Genomic DNA, 17,259 nt, shown 5'->3' with positions numbered 1-17,259 from the left:
TACAGCCACTCTGGAGAACAGTATGGAGGTTCCTTAAAAAACTAAAAATAGAACTACCATATGACCCAGCAATCCCACTACTGGGCATATACACTGAGAAAACCATAATTCAAAAAGATGCATGTAGGACAATGTTCATTGCAGGTCTATTTACAATAGCCAGGACATGGAAGCAACCTAAGTGTCCATTGACAGATGAATGAATAAAGAAGATGTGGCACATACATAAAATGGAATATTACTCAGCCATAAAAAGGAATGAAATTGAGTTATTTGTAGTGAGGTGGATGGGCCTAGAATCTGTCATACAGAGTGAAGTAAGTCAGAAAGAGAAAAACAAATACCATATGCTAACACATATATATGGAATTTTAAAAAGCGGTACTAATGAACTTAGTGGCAGGGCAGGAATAAAGACGCAGATGTAGAGAACAGACTTGAGGGCACAGGGTTGGGGGGGGGGACGGGGAAGCTGGGATGAAGTGAGAGAGTAGCATTGACGTATCTATACTACCAAATGTAAAACAGTGGGAAACTGCTGCATAGCACAGGGAGATCAGCTCGGTGCTTTGTGACCACCTAGAGGGGTGGGGTAGGGAGGGTGGGAGGGAGGCGCAAGAGCGAGGGGATAATGGGATATATGTATATATATAGCTGATTCACTTTGTTATAAAGCAGAAACTAACACAACATTGTAAAGCATTTATAGTCCAATCAAGATGTGAAAAAAAAAAGAAGCTATTGAAGGATGTGGTTCACCAAAGCAGGAGCATTGATGAAAAATCAGGACAACATGGGATACAGAAAAAGAAGATCCAGCATAGAAGGGAGATGACAGGTACACCCAGGATAAGGTCAGAAGGAGTCCTGGGAAGGCATGTCCAAAGGTGAGCTAGAGATGGGGAGCTCCAGGAGGCAGAACACCTGAGAAAAGTTGGAATTGTAGGCTTCTGTATAGATTTGACAAGTGTGGAGTGTTGTATTTGGATGCTATTGGAGTGGGATGTTTTAGCCATAGCTAGAAAGAGAAATAAGCAATAAAAACAAGTCTATTATAATATTCAGGAGAAAAAGAAATGTTTTGTAAGAAGAGAATCATAATCAATATACTACCTGGCTCTGAAGTTAAAATATTTACATGATTATAATAATGGAAATAGGACACTCAGCTTATCCAAACATGGTGCTAACAACTGTAGCAGTTGTTTGGGAGGGCAGGTTAAGAGAGCCAATACTCATCTAGTATGTCTTGATAAATCAAGACATACTACCAGAAGCATTGTTAAGAAATAGGAAGATAAATGTCCAAAGAAATGGCAAAAAGAATTGAAGGGACTGAGGAATGGGGAATAGGTGGAAGTGAGGCAAGGGGCAGCTATTTTATACTATAAATCTTTTAACATGTTATTATGGAAATTCTCAAACATATTCAAAAGTGTAGAGAAAAATACAATGAGTCTCCATGTACCCCTCCTCCAGCCCCAACAAATACTGACGTGGCCAATCACATTTCATCCATACTCTCACTCACTATCCCATCTTATTTTATTTTATACCATAAACCTTTAAGTACTATTTAATTTTTTTTAAATTTATTTTATTGAAGTATAGTTTACGATGTTGTATTAATTTGTACTGTACAACAAAGTGATTCAGTTATATATACATTCTTTTTCATATTCTTTTCCATTATGGTTTATCACAGGAAATTGAATATAAGTATATACTATTTAATTTTTAATTGTTGATTAAATACCTGCAGATGATAGGAATAATATTTGTGAAAAGATATCACTATACACCAAACTGCTTTGCAACCAAAAGAAAAATAACAGTAATCACTCACTACCTCAGACAACATGGCCCAATAGGAACTTTATCAAAGTTGGTACATGTACTACAGATATACAATGGAATACTACTCAGCCATAAAATAGAACGAAATAATGCCATTTGCAGCAGCAACATGGATGCAACTGGAGATTATCATACTAAGTGAAGTAAGTCAGAAAGAGAAAGACAAATACCATATGATATCACTTTTATGTGGAGTCTAAAATATGGCACAAATGAATCTACCTACAAAATAGAAACAGACTCACAGACACACATCAGACTTGTGGTTGCCAAGGGGGAGGGGAGGAGGGAGAAGGATGGACTGGGAGTTTGGGGTTGGTAGGTGCAAACTATTACATTTAGAATGGATAAACAAGGTCCTACTGTACAGCACAGGGAACTATATCCAGTCTCCTGGGATAAACCGTAATGGGAAAGAATATTAAAAAAAAAAGAATGTATGTGTATAACTGAGTCACTTTGCTGTACAGCAGAGATTGGCATAGCATAGTAAATCAACTATACACTAATTTAAAAAAAAGTTGGTACATGTACTAGACAGCACAATACACTGGGAATGAATATGGACATGGGTAATGAAATTGACAAAAGCACACATCTTCCCTCCAAATGTGGCTCCCAAAAGAATTTTAACTAAAAGTCAGAAGATTAAAACAAATAAGTATCAGGAATTAGGCTATCAGCAAAATATGGCTACAGCATACTGAAATGAAAGGGCAGTGTCCACACCTGCCCTTCCCCACTTATTAATAGATAATGTCTTAAAGTGATGGTTTCCAGTAACCACAGTGAGGAACACTGCATGGGGTGTAAATGCTGTGCTCCTTTATGTGACAAGATGAAGAAAGGAGAAATAGTGTGAGGCAGTAGCTAATTCAGAATATGTGTAATAAAAATGTAAAAATAATTCCTTCTTCCTCCTAATATATAATAAGCAGAGAAAAAGGCAGAGAATACACAATAGGCACATAAAGCCAAAAAAAAAAAAAGCCAAATTCTGTTTCCCCATCCCCACCCAGGGAAGTAAAAGAGGTCAAATCAAAGACTGTATTAAAATCAAGGATCCCATAGTACTATAAATGTAAATGTTAAAGGACATATCAAAGTTTCTTGTAGATTGTGAAATTCATATTTGACATTTCAAGAGAATGTTAAAATGTTTTTTTAAGTTAATATATGGAGATGGTTAAAAAATTTTTTAGAATGGTGCTAAAGGCCTATACATGAAAAGTTGGGTCGTTCTCTCTCATTTCCCATCCCTCAGTCTCCCTGTTCCTGTCCACAGAGGTAACCACTCTTGTTGGGTTCCTGTGTATCCTTCCAGAGATTGTCACACGCATGTGCATACACCCCTGCACACACACAAAGGGGAGCATACCACGCATACTTACTATAGCTCGAAGAGGGCTCCGTGTCAATACATATACCTCTATCTCTTTTTGGCCATGTGGTATTTCATATAGACCATAATTTATTAGCCTCACATTGGTGGAAATGAGAGTGGGTTCCAGTCTGGGACCATTATAAATGATGCAATGAATTTCCTCATCTTTATGCTCATGTAAGAGTACATCTGTAGGATAAACTTGGTGGGAATTTTTCAAAATAAAGTTTTATATCCTACATAAAATGGTACATAGTGTATTTCCAATGACGTTGAGTGAACTTCATGTTCTAATTCCAGTTTGAGCATGTGCTTCACAAGGAAAAGTCAGCTCTTGGCTATCTATGAAAGGGTTGCCCTGTGAGGATTTTCATGTAGCGGCTCTGGCTGAGCCTCCTGCTGCAGCACTGGTCAAAAAGGGACTGAGGCCGAGGCGAAGGAGATGCTGGCGAGGCGGCAGCGCGATCCCCTCCAGTTCCTGCAGCGTCGCAGTCAGGAGCTGAAGCAGCAGTTTGATGATTTGCTTTCTGAGAGTCGACTGAAAGGAGCTCTAGAAGCCAGTAAAAGGTGAGATATTTACCAAAGATGTATCCAATTAAAACAGGCAATAGATGAAAATAAAAATGCTCTTCAAAAATTAAGCAAAACTTATATTCTCTCACAGGCTGATGAACCTGCCCCTGTTGGGAGTTACAATCAGACGAAAGAGGAGGAACACAATCTTTTGGATAAGCTTACCCACCAACTGCAGGAACTTGCTGTGTCCATAAGTAGAGAAAATGTCGCTGAAACTGGGGCGCTTACTGAAGGAGAGGACGATGACAATTCTGCTGAAGAAGATGAAGAAGAAGAAGAGGCCACAAGTGGAGAATACGTTGCTGTTGGAGATTTTATGGCTCAGCAAGTTGGAGACATTACATTTAAGAAAGGGGAAATTCTCCTTATAATTGAAAAAAACCCTGATGGTTGGTGGATGGCTAGAATGCCAAAGGAAACAAAGGTCTTATTCCCAGAACAGACTGGGAGCCCTGTAATAAAGAAGAAGGCCAGGAGTCTAGTGAAGAAGGCAGTGAAGAAGATGTAGAGGTAGACATGGCAGAAGGAGCAGAAGTTAAACAAAGAACCGATTCTCATTGGAGTGCAGTCCGAAAAGCCATCTCAGAGCAGATTAACACCGTCGACGTATTGACCACGATGGGAGCTATTCCTGCCGGGTTCAGGCCTTCCACCCCCTTCCAGCTTCTAGAGCAAGGGGATCAATTTCGAGCAAGTTACTTCTTACAACCAGAGCTCACTACTTCACAACTGGCCTTCAGAGATCTAATGTGGGATGCTAAAACAGGCTCTATTAGGTCAAGACCAAGTTGTGTTTCCTTGATTCTGACCCTCTGGAGCTGTAAGATGATTCCTGTCCCAGGAGTGAGCATCCAGGTTCTGAGCAGACACGTGCGCTTCTGTCTGTTTGACGGCAATAAGGTTCTGAGCAACATTCATACAGTCAGGGCCACGTGGCAACCTAAGAAACCCAAAACATGGACCTTTTCTCCCAGGTTACTGGCATCTTGCCCTGCTTGCTTGATGCTGACTGTTTCATCAGGTCCAATTCTTCTTCTCCAGATCTTGGAATATTATTTGAACTTGGAATTTCTTATATTCGCAATTCAACTGGTGAAAGAGGAGAATTAAGTTGTGGCTGGGTGTTTCTTAAACTTTTTCATGCCAGTGGAATTCCTATTCCAGCAAAACCTTATGAACTCTTCTTGAATGGAGGCACCCCTTATGAAAAAGGTGTTGACGTGGACCCTTCAGTGTCCAGAAGGGCACATGGTAGTGCTTTCCATCAGATGATGACAGTGAGAAGGCAGCCTCAACTTCTAGTAAAACTGAGATCTTTGAACAGAAGATCAAGGAACATGCTAAGTCTACTGCCAGAAACATTAATGGGAAGTATGTGCTCCGTTCATTTGTTGATATTTTATCGCCAGATTCTTGGAGATGTGCTCCTGAAAGACAGGATGAGCATGCGCAGTGCTGATTTAATTAGTAATCCAGTGCTGGCCACCTTCCCCAAGCTCTTGGGGCAGCCTGACATAATGGATGCACTCAGGAGTTCCTGGGCTGAGAAAGAGAGTACATTAAAAAGATCAGAGAAGAGAGACAAGGAGCTACTGAAGGCCGTGTTCCTCCTGGTTTACCACGACCGCCTCCTCCACTCCGCGCTCCTGCCCCCGTTCAGGTGGGCAGAGGAGGAGACAGAGGCTGCCCAATGGAAGGTCATCGCTGACTTGCTCAAGCAAAACCAAGAAAACGAGGGCGCCCTCCAGGCTCTGCTGTCGCCAGCGGGGCTCCATGAACCTTTCGGCATTTCAGAGCAGACCTATGACTTCTTGGGTGAAATAAGAAAGAATGCAGCCTGACAGCGGTGCCCCTTGACCTTCCACTTCCTGCTGAATCTGATAGATCCTCCATGACAACCTGCATCGCGTGACAAAACCAGAAGTAACTGTCCCATCACAACTTAGGCTTTATTCTTTTTTGTTCAGGCCACATTCTATAAGAAATATTTATCTGATCATTTGAATATGTGTTAATACAATGAAGTAAATTTTTATAAGGAATACTGTTATATCTAAATTTAAAGAGAATTTTTTTTCACAAACCAGCTAACAAATTTTTGTTTTGTTTTTCTTTTTCTTTTTTATTGAGTATAGTTGATTTACCATATTATGAAAGTTTCAGGTGTACAATATAGTGATTAACAATTTTTAAAGATTATACTCCATTTAAAGTTATTAATACTGGCTATATTCCCTGTGCTGTACAATATATCCTTGTAGCTTATTTATTTTATACTTAATAGTTGTGCCTCTTAATCCCCTACCCATATTTTATCTCTCTCCACTGGTAACCACTAGTTTGTTCTCTATATCTGTGAGTCTGTTTCTTTTTTTTTATTGAAGTATAGTTGATTTACAGTGTTGTGTTAATTTCTTCTGTATAGCAAAGTGACTCAGTTATACATATATATATATATGCACTTTTTTTTTTTTTTTTTTTTTGCGGTACGCGGGCCTCTCTCTGTTGTGGCCTTTCCCGTTGCGGAGCACAGGCTCCGGACGTGCAGGCTCAGCGGCCATGGCTCATGGGCCCAGCCGCTCCACGGCATGTGGGATCTTCCCGGACCGGGGCACGAACCTGTGTCCCCTGCATCGGCAGGCGGACTCTCAACCACTGCGCCACCAGGGAAGCCCAATATATACACTCTTTTTATATTCTTTTCCATTATGGCTTATCATAGGATATTGGATGTAGTTCCCTCTGCTATGCAGCAGGACCTTGTTGTCCGTCCATTCTGTATGTAATGCCAAGTAACAAATTTAAGTTAACTGTATCTATAGATTTGTATGAAAGCAAGATTTTATCAAAAGCTAAATTTATGACTATTCAAGAAAGTGAAAATATAATCCACAGACTAGGAGAAGATATTTGCAAATGATATATTTGATAAGAGTCTAGTACCCAGAATATATTAAATATATGATTTTGCTAATAAACTTTGTGTTGTGAAATGTAGGGGAAATCAGAAAAAAAAAAAGGGATTGAGAGTGGGAAGCAGAGTGTGTAACCCAGGGAGCGGCTGATGCAGGAATGGAGGTGTATTCTAGCACATCCATGTCTAATTAGATTCCCATGCTGGTTTTAAAATAATTTGGCAATGACCTACTACTTAGAACTGCCTACATTTTACTCATCCCCACCCCCCACCTCTGCCCACAAGGTGAGCATAGCCATATTTTGCTTGTTCAAAGGGAAAAGCTATCAAAAGTACAGAAAGGTAGCCAGCAGCACATCGAGGCTACAAAATGACAGATTCTTGTCAGATATCTGAGGCCGGAAACTCAGGGCCATCCCCAGGCCAAGGGGCAGCATGGGAGCCCGCTGAAAATTGGTGTGGGCCAGTGTGGAGGTTAGGACCTTTCGGTGCCTGTCCTGGCTGCCCTGCCCTTTCTTTCCCTACTCCTGAGCTGCCAGTTTGGTGGCGGGGCAGGGCGGAGAGAGGGAGAGAGAGAGTGATTTAAGAGTTTCTCCAAAGAACAGAGTTAGTGTGAGAACAAATTAATACTGTACAATCAACCACCTGATGCTCAGAGAGGCCAAATGAAGGGTAGATTCCCTCTGGAGGCATCAAGCGGATAATGCTTCCCAGAATTGCTAAATTTCAAGAGAATGGTTGAGAGGTATTTTCTGGTTAAAAGTGGTGATAAGAGCCAAGGCATTCATTCCCTCGAAATCAATTCCTGATCTTTCCTACTGACTATAATAAATGTGAGAAATGAATTTTCAGTGGTGAAATTTATGACTTGTTAATTAACATAATGGACTTTCGTTGATCTCATTAGTGGGAGTCAAAATTTGAAAGAAAGAAAAGTTAAGATTCTTGGGATTCTGATTCATGGAGTTTTGGGTGGGGCCTGGAAAAAAATCTGCATTTTCTAAAAATGTCCCAGGTGATTCCGATGAGCAACCAAGTTGAAAACACCTCATTCTAAGGATAGAGGCAAATGGAAATGGTAAACATTTACCATTTAGTTATAAATAACACATTCCATACCTTCCCTTGCCTTCCAGATGTGGTTGGTAAAAATGCAGCCCATAAAACTTGAAGCCCTTTCCAATATGGTCATGGATGTGGTGAAGAGTTCACTTCAGGACATGTAGAGCTTGGTATGCATGAGAACATCCAGGTGGAGGTGACCAGGAGGGAGTTGGATGTACAAGTATGAAGCTCTGGAGGGATCTTGGCTGAAGATGGGTTTGGGAGACATTAGGAGATAGATGGAATGAACAAAGTCACTGAGGAGAGCAGGCTGGATGAAAGGAGACCGAAGGATGAAACTCTATGTGCGGATATGGACGTGGCCATTGTAACTAATCTTTCTTCCTTCTACTTACATTTTCGTAAAAACTCAACTCTATTTCTATGCTAACCTATATATCCCTTGCCTTTGTGTGTGCCTTTACTACATTCCCCCCCCCCCCGTCTGCTCCTGTCCAGGCTCCGAATGCCCAATTCTTTCAACTATCACTCAGTGCTTTCCAGACTCCACCCCACCTGAGCTGATATTACATGGGAGCCTCTGGTTTGAAGTATCCTTCTCAAAACTCAGGACCCAGAAATAAGTATGACCCTTCAGAGGCTGGCCCAGATTAAGCAGGAAACAGGAAGACTGCTCATTGCTGGTGTTGAGGCACCATAAGTTCCCATCAGCAAGCTGAAGCGCACCACTGTGAACTGGGGTATCGTCCCTGTTTCCCTTACACCCCCAAAGATGCTCAAGAACCAAACCTACATTTTATCACATAATTCTACTTTTCTTTTATTTCTTTTTGGTCATGCCGCGCATCTTGCCGGATCTTAGTTCCCCGACCAGGGATCGAACCCGTGTCCCCTACAGTGGAAGCATGGAGTCTTAATCACTATCACTGGGCTGCCAGGGAATTCCTAATTCTACTTTTCTTGATTCACTATACATTCGTATATTTTTGAAGAGAGAGAGATCACAAGTTTCTCTACATACATGTATCTCTGTAGGTATCTGTAGATACACACATGCACACACATGTGAAGGACTGACTTCTCTTAGGACTTATTAGCATATCAAAAATGTTGGTCAGCCCTGATAGAAACACCAGTGTTCCCCCTGTGTTGATTCAGGCAGGTGGGGATGACTGAAGAACAGTGGACCTATTGCCCCAAGTCCTGGTGGCAGCCGTGAGACCGTGGGTAACCATTAGTCAAAAATCCATTTCACCTGCCTTCACTAGTCAAGGTTGTCTAGGAAAGGCTTGCACGTCCTCCGCGCAGCACGTAGCCGAGACAATAACGTTTTTGCCCGACTTGCTTTCCGGGAACTTGGAGTCACCTGCGTCTACTCTGAGCTGAGCTGGTCCTGAGACTGGACGGACTACCGACCTTTCAACTGGGCATGCGCGAGTGTCCACTCGATGACCTTTTGACGTCAGAGGGCCGGAAACTCCGCCCTCAGGCGGAGCTAAGCGCCTCCATTTTTCAACGTGTTGATGCCTGTGGCTTGGATCCGCCTGCGCAGAACGTGGATTACCTCACCTTTTTCCAGTCACCTTTTTTCTCCTGTTCCCCACACCTCGGGCCGCCAGGTATCTTTATCTCTATCCCATAAATGCCCCGAGCCCCTTGTCCGTGGGAAGGCAGATGTGAGGCGTGTTCTCCCTTCGGCTTGGCTGCTTTGTGAATAAGCGCTGTTGTTGCTGTAAACCTCAGCGTCTCAGCATTTTGGCTTGCTGCGTGGGGCGCAGAACGAATCTGGTACCTGGTTCGGTAACAGCCCCTTGTGAGGTCTAATTCCCGGTCTGTGGCTCAGCGAGCCCCACTTCTGATTCCTTGCACCTCTCAGCAGCCCTGGTAAGTCAGTGGAAGGGAGGATATCCTTTGATTAAGAATTTGCTCAACTGACCCTTGAAATAGACCTAGTTCTTTCAATGATAGGATCCCAGAATCTTCAGCAAGAAATGAGCTTAGAGATGATTTCCCCTCTTTTTAAAAATGAGGAGGCATAACCAGAGAGGGGAAGTGACTTGCTCACAGTCACACAGCAGATTCCCAACTTCCTTTCTGTATTCTCCCTTCATATTTGTCTCTTGAGCTAAAAGGCCTGAGTGGCTTGCCCAAACCTCTCTTGGCTATCACATCTCACCACTTGCCAGGGACGGGGACTGAGAGGGGGATAAGGCGAGGTCCCACACCAGGTCATGGGGGCACATGGAGAGTGGTTTGTGGGGAGGACACGGGAAAGCAGTTGGCTGAATGAATGTTTGGGATGAACACTGGCTTTCCACCACGCAGGGGCTTTGGACAGTTACTGTTGCAAACACCTCTCGAGTTCCCTCCTAAACCTGAGCCTGTGTATGTGACACCTTGCTGGGGTGGGCAGGAGGCCAGTGATACCTGTGTTTAACAGGTGGCCTGAGCCCCAGAGGATGACGGGTGATCTGGGTCACATAGCTGGGTTGGACCAGGCCTGGAAGTCTTGGCTCCCACTTTGCTTGGCCCAGCCTGCAGGCCTCTAAGGCTCTTTAGGGGTCCCCGTAGGCGAGGGACAGAGAGTTTCTTTGGTGGTTGGCGGAGCCGCAGAGTCCTGTGACCTTCCCGCTCGTGGTGAGCTAGCTCACCACGCCTGCCTGACACCTGAGCTCTGGACGGCTCCTTTTCGGGCCCAGCTCATGTTTCTCTCTGGGGGACATGCCCCAGCTTGGAGGTAACTGAAGACCCCCGTCTCTTGTTAGAGGCGGAAACTGAACCATAGCTTTTGGTGGGGCCTGGATATTCATGAGAGAGCCTCTGCCTGGAAGCAGGCTGACTAAGAGAGCTTGGTATTACAGACACCAAGGGATGCTCTCTGTAGTTCCCTGAGCTCACTTGCTTTTGTCTGCCTCAGGACCCTCGGACCGGCGACTTCTGTCTGAGGCAGGCTCAGCTCCCAGCCCCATCTTATTTATCTGGAGAACTGTCTTCACAAACTCATCTTAGCCATAACCTCCTGTGGGGGATCTTCTCTGAGTTCCAAACAAAGAGCATCTGGCTCGCTATCCTCACCAGTCTTAGAATTTAGCATCAAGTACTGATATTTCTGGTTTCTCTGTGTGTGTGGTCAAGTCTGCATTTGAAAAGGACATGTTTTCTTCAGCTGTATGGTGCAGTGTCCTATGCAGGGTTCTTATTAAGCTTCTAAATTGTGGAGTTCAACCCTTCTTCCTTACTGGTTTTATTTTTTGTCTGCTTGATCAGCTACTCAAAGAGGTGTATTAAAATCTCCTACTTCAATGTTGAACTTGTCGATTTCTCCTGATAGTTTTGTCAATTTATGCCTTACACAATTTGAAGCTGTCTCATGAGGTGCATGAAGTCTTCTAATTTTTATCTTCATTTAATTGAAACTTTGTATCAGTATGTTATGATCCTCTAGTTCTAATTATATTCCGCACCCCAATTTATATGATGAGATTTTTCCCTTAAATTTTGAAGGACTGCATATGGGTAAGCCACAATTTAATTAACTAGTCCTCTATTATTGGACATTTATTGTTTTTAATTTTTCACTGTAATGAGCATCTTTGTGTACAACTCTCTCTGGGTAGAGTCCTAGTAGTGGAATTAAGAGGTCAGGGTGAGTGAACATTTTAAAGGCTTGTCATATCTGTTGCTCCTTCACGACTGTTGATCAAATTAGTTTTCAGTGTGGAGTCACCCAGTTGGTTGTGGTTGAGCTGTGTGTTCTTACAATCTCTCAGTGTTTTCGGCCTGGTCTTTTTTTGTCAGCTAGACATCCCCCACATTTGTGGACACTTGGTGGACAATAAATATAAATTATAACTTTATTCCTGTTACATTTCCCCTGTTAGATTTGGCCCAACATGCCAACATCTCTCAGCCTCTGATTCAGCCGCCAATGCGGGGGCCACGCCTTCCATAGCTTCACTCGAGTCAGAATGGAAATGAGGAGAACAGAACCCCACGGGGATATCAAGTTCTTTCCCAATACGACTAATGAATAGTTTATTAAACATTTACTCTGCACTAGGCACTACACATACGTTAACTCATTGGATCATCACAAAATTCCCCCAAAGCCGGTATTACGGTCTCCACTTTAAGATGTGGAAATTGAAATTCAGAGAGTGGAACTCTGTCGAACTGGTCATCCTGCTCTGGGTGAGCGGAGCCAGGATTCCAACCCTGGGCTGGGGTTCTGGTCTGCGACCCAAATGGCCAGCCCCGCGCTAAAGGAATCCACCACCAGGTGGCAGTAGAGCCAATGGGCCAAGGAAGGACCTCTTGGTGGAGATATGAAATCAGCCACAAACTGCATTTTCTTCCTATAAAGTAGCACTGACTCTTATTGACATGCTTAAAACTAGATTATTCAATAAAATAAACATTAACCCAACAGGCACATTCCTCGGGGTAAAACGATAATAAAGTAAACAGACCTTTGAACGTGGACCTCTCTAGCCTAGATTTCATCAGTATGATTCCTCAGGGGGAAATCTCCACTCCTAACTCATCTCCCTGGCTTTCCGCCCACTCCTTGCTGCTTCTGCCCCCTGCATTCTCCACCCGTAGCAGTAATCTAGGCTTTGGGGCCATCCTCAGCTGGGAGAGCCTATCAGAATCTGGGGCAAGGATATTAGAGAGGGGAACTTGATGGCCCGAAAGCCCTCCTGGGGATTGGGACAGTCCCGGTTTTGGAGAGAATTCTCAACTCACCATCCAACCACCCACCCTTCCACCCATCCAGCTTGTGAGAGAAGATGTGCCTCTTTCTGATCTAAGAGTCCACAAACCCCTCTCATTTCGTCAGTCTCCCAGTCATGGTTTGAGATTTTTCTGCCTCCTTTAAAAAAAAAAAAGAAAAAGGGTTTTATACTTTCTTTTTAGAGTTCCTGAACAAGCATGAGGGCTTTGCTTGCTGCTTTCCCCCTCTTGCCCAGCAGCATCTCTTTCAAGCCCTTCGAACAAGCACACATTTGTATTGTCTAACTGTGTCTATCCTTCAACAGAAATAGAACAGCAAAAGGATTTTTTTTTTTTTTAACATTCTGCCACACGTGGGTTCTGCCTAGATGGTCCAGGGTTGAACTCCAAGCCCGCCTCAGCAGTGTCCCTTGCTGCAATCTGACTGCTCCCAGTGCCCTGTCCTCATGCTTGGGGGAGGGTCTCTCTGCTCCACAGGCAGAGTGAGTTCCTGACTGTCACAGGAGTTAGGAACCTCTGGGTGGGACTGATGCTGGAGAAGCAGCCAGGAGTGGAGCTCTAAGCTCCACCTTTTACAAGTTCTGTGATTTGGGGTAAGTTACTTGAGTTTGATGAGACTTGGTTTCCTTGGTGCAAGGTGGGCATAAGTATAGCCCCTCCTGTGCAGAAATGTTGTATTTGGTACAATAATGCATGTCAAGTGCTTAGCACAGTGCCTGGCACACTGGGCTAAGTGTTCAGTACTGTTGGCTATTGTTCAGGTAAGTAAGGAATGGGGATAGCTCATGGAATCATGGAACATCACTGCTGATGGGCCCGTAGGGATCAGGCTACGCTATGGTCTGAGTGTTCATTTCCCCCCAGATTCATATGTTGAAGTCCTGATGCCCAGCCTGATGGTATTAAGAAGCGAGGTCTTCGATCCTGAGGGTGGACCCCTCAGGAACGAAATAAGTGCTCTTATAAAAGAGAACCCACAGAGCTCTCTTGTCCCTTCCACCATGTGAGGGCCCAGAAAGAATTGGCACCTGGAAGAGGGCTCTTACCACAACCTGAGCCTGCGGACACCTGATCTTGGACTTCCAGCCTCCAGGCCTGTGAGAAATTTCTGTTGCTTATCGGCTGCCTGGTGTGTGGTATGACAGCACAGCAGCCTGGATGGGCTAAGACAGGATAGTTCTCTCAAATAACAGATGTCTTGCTTTACCAACTTGGATGAAAATAAGCAACTATTTTTTGAGGCCCAAATAAGCGATTCCAAGCTCCCAACATACAACTTATTAAGAATGTCTCCCATTATTTTTCAATTTTACCTCAGTAAAGCTTAAAAAAAGGTGTCCTCCCGATAGTAAGTCTAGAGACCCTGAGCGATTCCCGGTTGTGGTCACTTCATGTCTGAGAAGATAAAGAGGCCAAAGGACCATTCTCCGTGCGGCCTGCCTCCCAGGCCACAGCTGTTTCTCAGGGCTCTCTCTGCAGGTTATGGTCAGCTGGGGCTGGCCTGGGCTCCCGTGGCGATGGTGTTTCAGAGGTGGAGCTCTTTGAGCTTCTCCACACAGCTTATGTCAAGCCTGGGCTAGTTCTCCCCAGAGCTCTGAATCCTCCAGGGGCTCTTTGGGTCCCCCTGGAAGCTGGAGGCTGTCCCTCACTGCAGCCGCCAGCAAAAATGAAATGGCAGCCCAGTGATGCTGTGAACCCCCCCTGCGCTCCACACCCACACTGGCCACCCCCAGAGCTGCTTCCTGCCCTCCCGACATCTCCAAGCCGAGTTCCAAAACCCCTGGAGGAAGGACTTCCTCCCCGAGTCCTAAGATCATAACAGCCCTAGATTTCTCTTCTCAGCAGCACCTCCCATTTCCTTCAGCAGAAACTACCATCCTGTTGCTCCTGTATTTAGGTGCGAAAACTGCAGCCGGCTGGTCAGTAGGCGGGCCCACATGTCCTGACGCCCAACGTAGGGCTCTTAGCCCAAACCCTAATGGGCCTAGGTTCGAGTGGAAAAATTGGGAGGAACAGATAGGGGTCGGGGGTCAGGAACAGGTCAGTTAAGTCAGGGCACTGAGGGGAGCCGTGGGGGCGGGTGAGTCTGCAATTGGTGGGGGTGGGAGTGATGAAGGGGCCAAGGCCCACTGGATGCTGATATTCATTTTTGGTAGAAAGGTCCCTCAAGAGCTGTGCAATTAGGTGCTTGATGAATCAGAAAGAGTTTTTTTGAGGATGAGAAGGAAATACCCAGTGCTGGCTTATGGGCTGTAGGGCTGTTGTAAAGACCAAAACCAAAACCATGAAGTCTGGGGACTGTGAATTCCATTCATTTGCATGTGAGCTGCCATTAATTTGTAGATTGAATTTGGGACCCTAACAAGGAGCACATAAAATTAAATTAAGTAATTAGTGCTAATGTCTGCAACTGCTCTCAGGACAATTACTCAATGAGGGAGCAATGAGAGCCTAAGAACTTTAAATCGGTTCTTCTTTTCTTGGTCAGTGGTAAATGCGGAGCTGCCAAAAGCATAGAAACACACGTGAGCACACCACCACCATGCCAGAAGCCCCCGCGTGGATGGATGGGGGTCCACACGGAGTGGTCGGAAACCAGAAATCCCATCAGTCCTGACCCAGGTAGGGCCTGACTTCTCTGCACTGGCAAATTGTAGACCCTTTCCCCAGGATACTGTTCCTTATTGAGACCAGGAGCAGCTTGGGACGCCTGGCATCAAGGTGCTCGCGTGCAGGAGAGATGGGGGAATTCATCTAGCTTGGGGTACATGTACCTTGGGGTTGCAGAGTGGGGCATCCAGGCTGCTCAGAGCCCTTCATCCCAGACCCTTAGAAAAGAAATCTAGAGAAGCACCTGTTGCTCTAGGTGCCGGCTCCTCCTTCCACCTTAAGGCAGTGGACCTCCAAGTGTGGAGCCTGGACCAGCCACATCAGCATCACCTGGAAACTTAGAACTCCAGATTCTCAGCCCCACCCCAGACCTACTGAATCACAAACTCCACGCAGCTGGTTGCGTCAGCACCCTCCTGGTGGCTTTGACGCATCTTCACGTTTATGAAGTTCTGCCCTAGGGGATCCTCGGATGGTGGCAACTTGATGGATAAGAGTGTGGCCTGCATTCCAATTCTGGCTTTGCGGTGGGTGGGCCTATGGTGAGGCTGGGGTCACGTTCGGGTAGATTGTAAGAGGGCCTGGCTGTCTGGTGCACCCTGGCTCTAGCCGCCTCCATTGACTCCCCCTATTCCCAGCCCTGTCTTCCCACTGGATAGGTGTGAGACCTTGGACCCTAAAGAACTGAGTTCTGGTTTTGTTGTTGTGAGGTGGGGCCCTAGGAATGTGCATTTTAAGAGCTCCCCAGTTATTCTGATGGTCAGCCAAACTTGGGGATTACTGGTTTAACATCTATGAACCTCAGTTTTCTCACCTGTAAAGCAGGGTCATAGTATGTGCATCGTGGGGTCGTTGTGGGGATTAAATGAAACAGTGCAGGGAAAGCACTTAGCATCCGCCTAGCATGCAGCAAGTTCCCAACAGTGGTTGTGAGGGAGGAGTTCCTGGGTCACCACGTGGGGCGCTGAAAAGGCCTCAGGGCATCCCAGCAATTCTGTGATCCTCCCAGTCGCCTCAGCCTTTCTCCCACCTGAATTTTATCCTGTCGGGGAGGGAAACCATGGTTAACCCCTCCCTTACCAGGAGTCTGGCCACTTTCCAGAAGAGGGGCTTCGCTTGTCCCAGAGAGTGACGATCTGCAGAGGCCTGGGGTGCTGCGGAGGGCTCTCTACTGTTGAGTTGAGACTTGAGTCAGAATGAAAGCAGAGACATTGTGGATTACCAAGTAAGAGCAGATGTGCTTACACTCTTGGGCTCATCCAATTCTCCTAAAAACGGTGAGGCAGGCATTGTCATCTTCCACATTTCGCAGATGAAGAAACCGAGATGCAGAGATGTTCACCTGCTCCGAAGCCCAAGCTGGTTGCCTTACACAAGTGGTGTTCAAATTGTGCTCTGCAGACCCCAGGCCATTTATGTTGCTTTAGGGGGATAGGAGCAAAGAGAGGTGCCCTGGACCAGCTTGGACGTCCCCCTCCCTCTTCAGCTACAGCATAGCTTTTGACTCATTTGGACCTTCAAATAGGACTCTGCCAGGATTTCCTGCCTAAAAATTTTTTTAAGAATCACTGTTGCATCCATCTGCTTGAAGACTCCCACCGTCAGTGTCTGCCCCAGCCAGTCCTGGACCCAGTGCCACAGAATCTGAACGTGAGGTTTTTTGAGCCCCAGCTTTAACTGAGGAATTAATATGAACGGTAGTAGACATCTGTGTGAGCGTCAGACAGAATTCCCATACACTTTGACCTTATAAAGGAAATTTTAAAGTGGTTTTCACAACTCCTCAGGCAGATCAGGGATATGAAAATGGGTTAGAGTGTGTGGAGAGTGTGTAATTTGCAAAGAGATTTCCTTGGAGAGATCTGTTGCCATGCTGAATCCCCCATCCTGCCATCTACTTCACCTCAAACTTAGTGAGAAAGGCTTCCACGGGGCTACTTGGAGAACTTGCAAAGCGTTTCAGTTACCTATTGCTGCAAAACAAACCACCCTAAAAACTAGTGCCTTAAAACAATAATCACTGATTTGTTCACATTTTTACAATTTAGACCAGGCTCAGTGGGGACATTTGTCTGTGCTCCAAATGGCTCGGTCATCTGGTTGGCAAGTTGGTGCT

The 17,259-nt window shown here is 45.1% G+C and overlaps 1 protein-coding gene across 1 annotated transcript; it reads left to right on the top strand.

Moving 5' to 3' along the window:
* The first annotated feature begins 3,683 nt into the window (after nucleotides 1–3,683).
* LOC132424111 (nephrocystin-1-like) lies at nucleotides 3,684–5,778 on the top strand. The gene is given in 4 exon segments (XM_060009921.1): nucleotides 3,684–3,845; nucleotides 3,993–4,221; nucleotides 4,224–4,787; nucleotides 4,790–5,778. Coding segments are annotated over 4 exon segments (1,824 nt in total). The 3' UTR covers nucleotides 5,659–5,778.
* The last annotated feature ends 11,481 nt before the right edge of the window (nucleotides 5,779–17,259 follow it).

This window comes from Delphinus delphis, chromosome 4 (assembly GCF_949987515.2).
Source record: "Delphinus delphis chromosome 4, mDelDel1.2, whole genome shotgun sequence".
Lineage (NCBI taxonomy): Eukaryota > Metazoa > Chordata > Mammalia > Artiodactyla > Delphinidae > Delphinus > Delphinus delphis.
The sequence above is the reverse complement of the archived record's forward strand: the minus strand, read 5'-3'. Positions and strand labels throughout refer to the sequence as shown.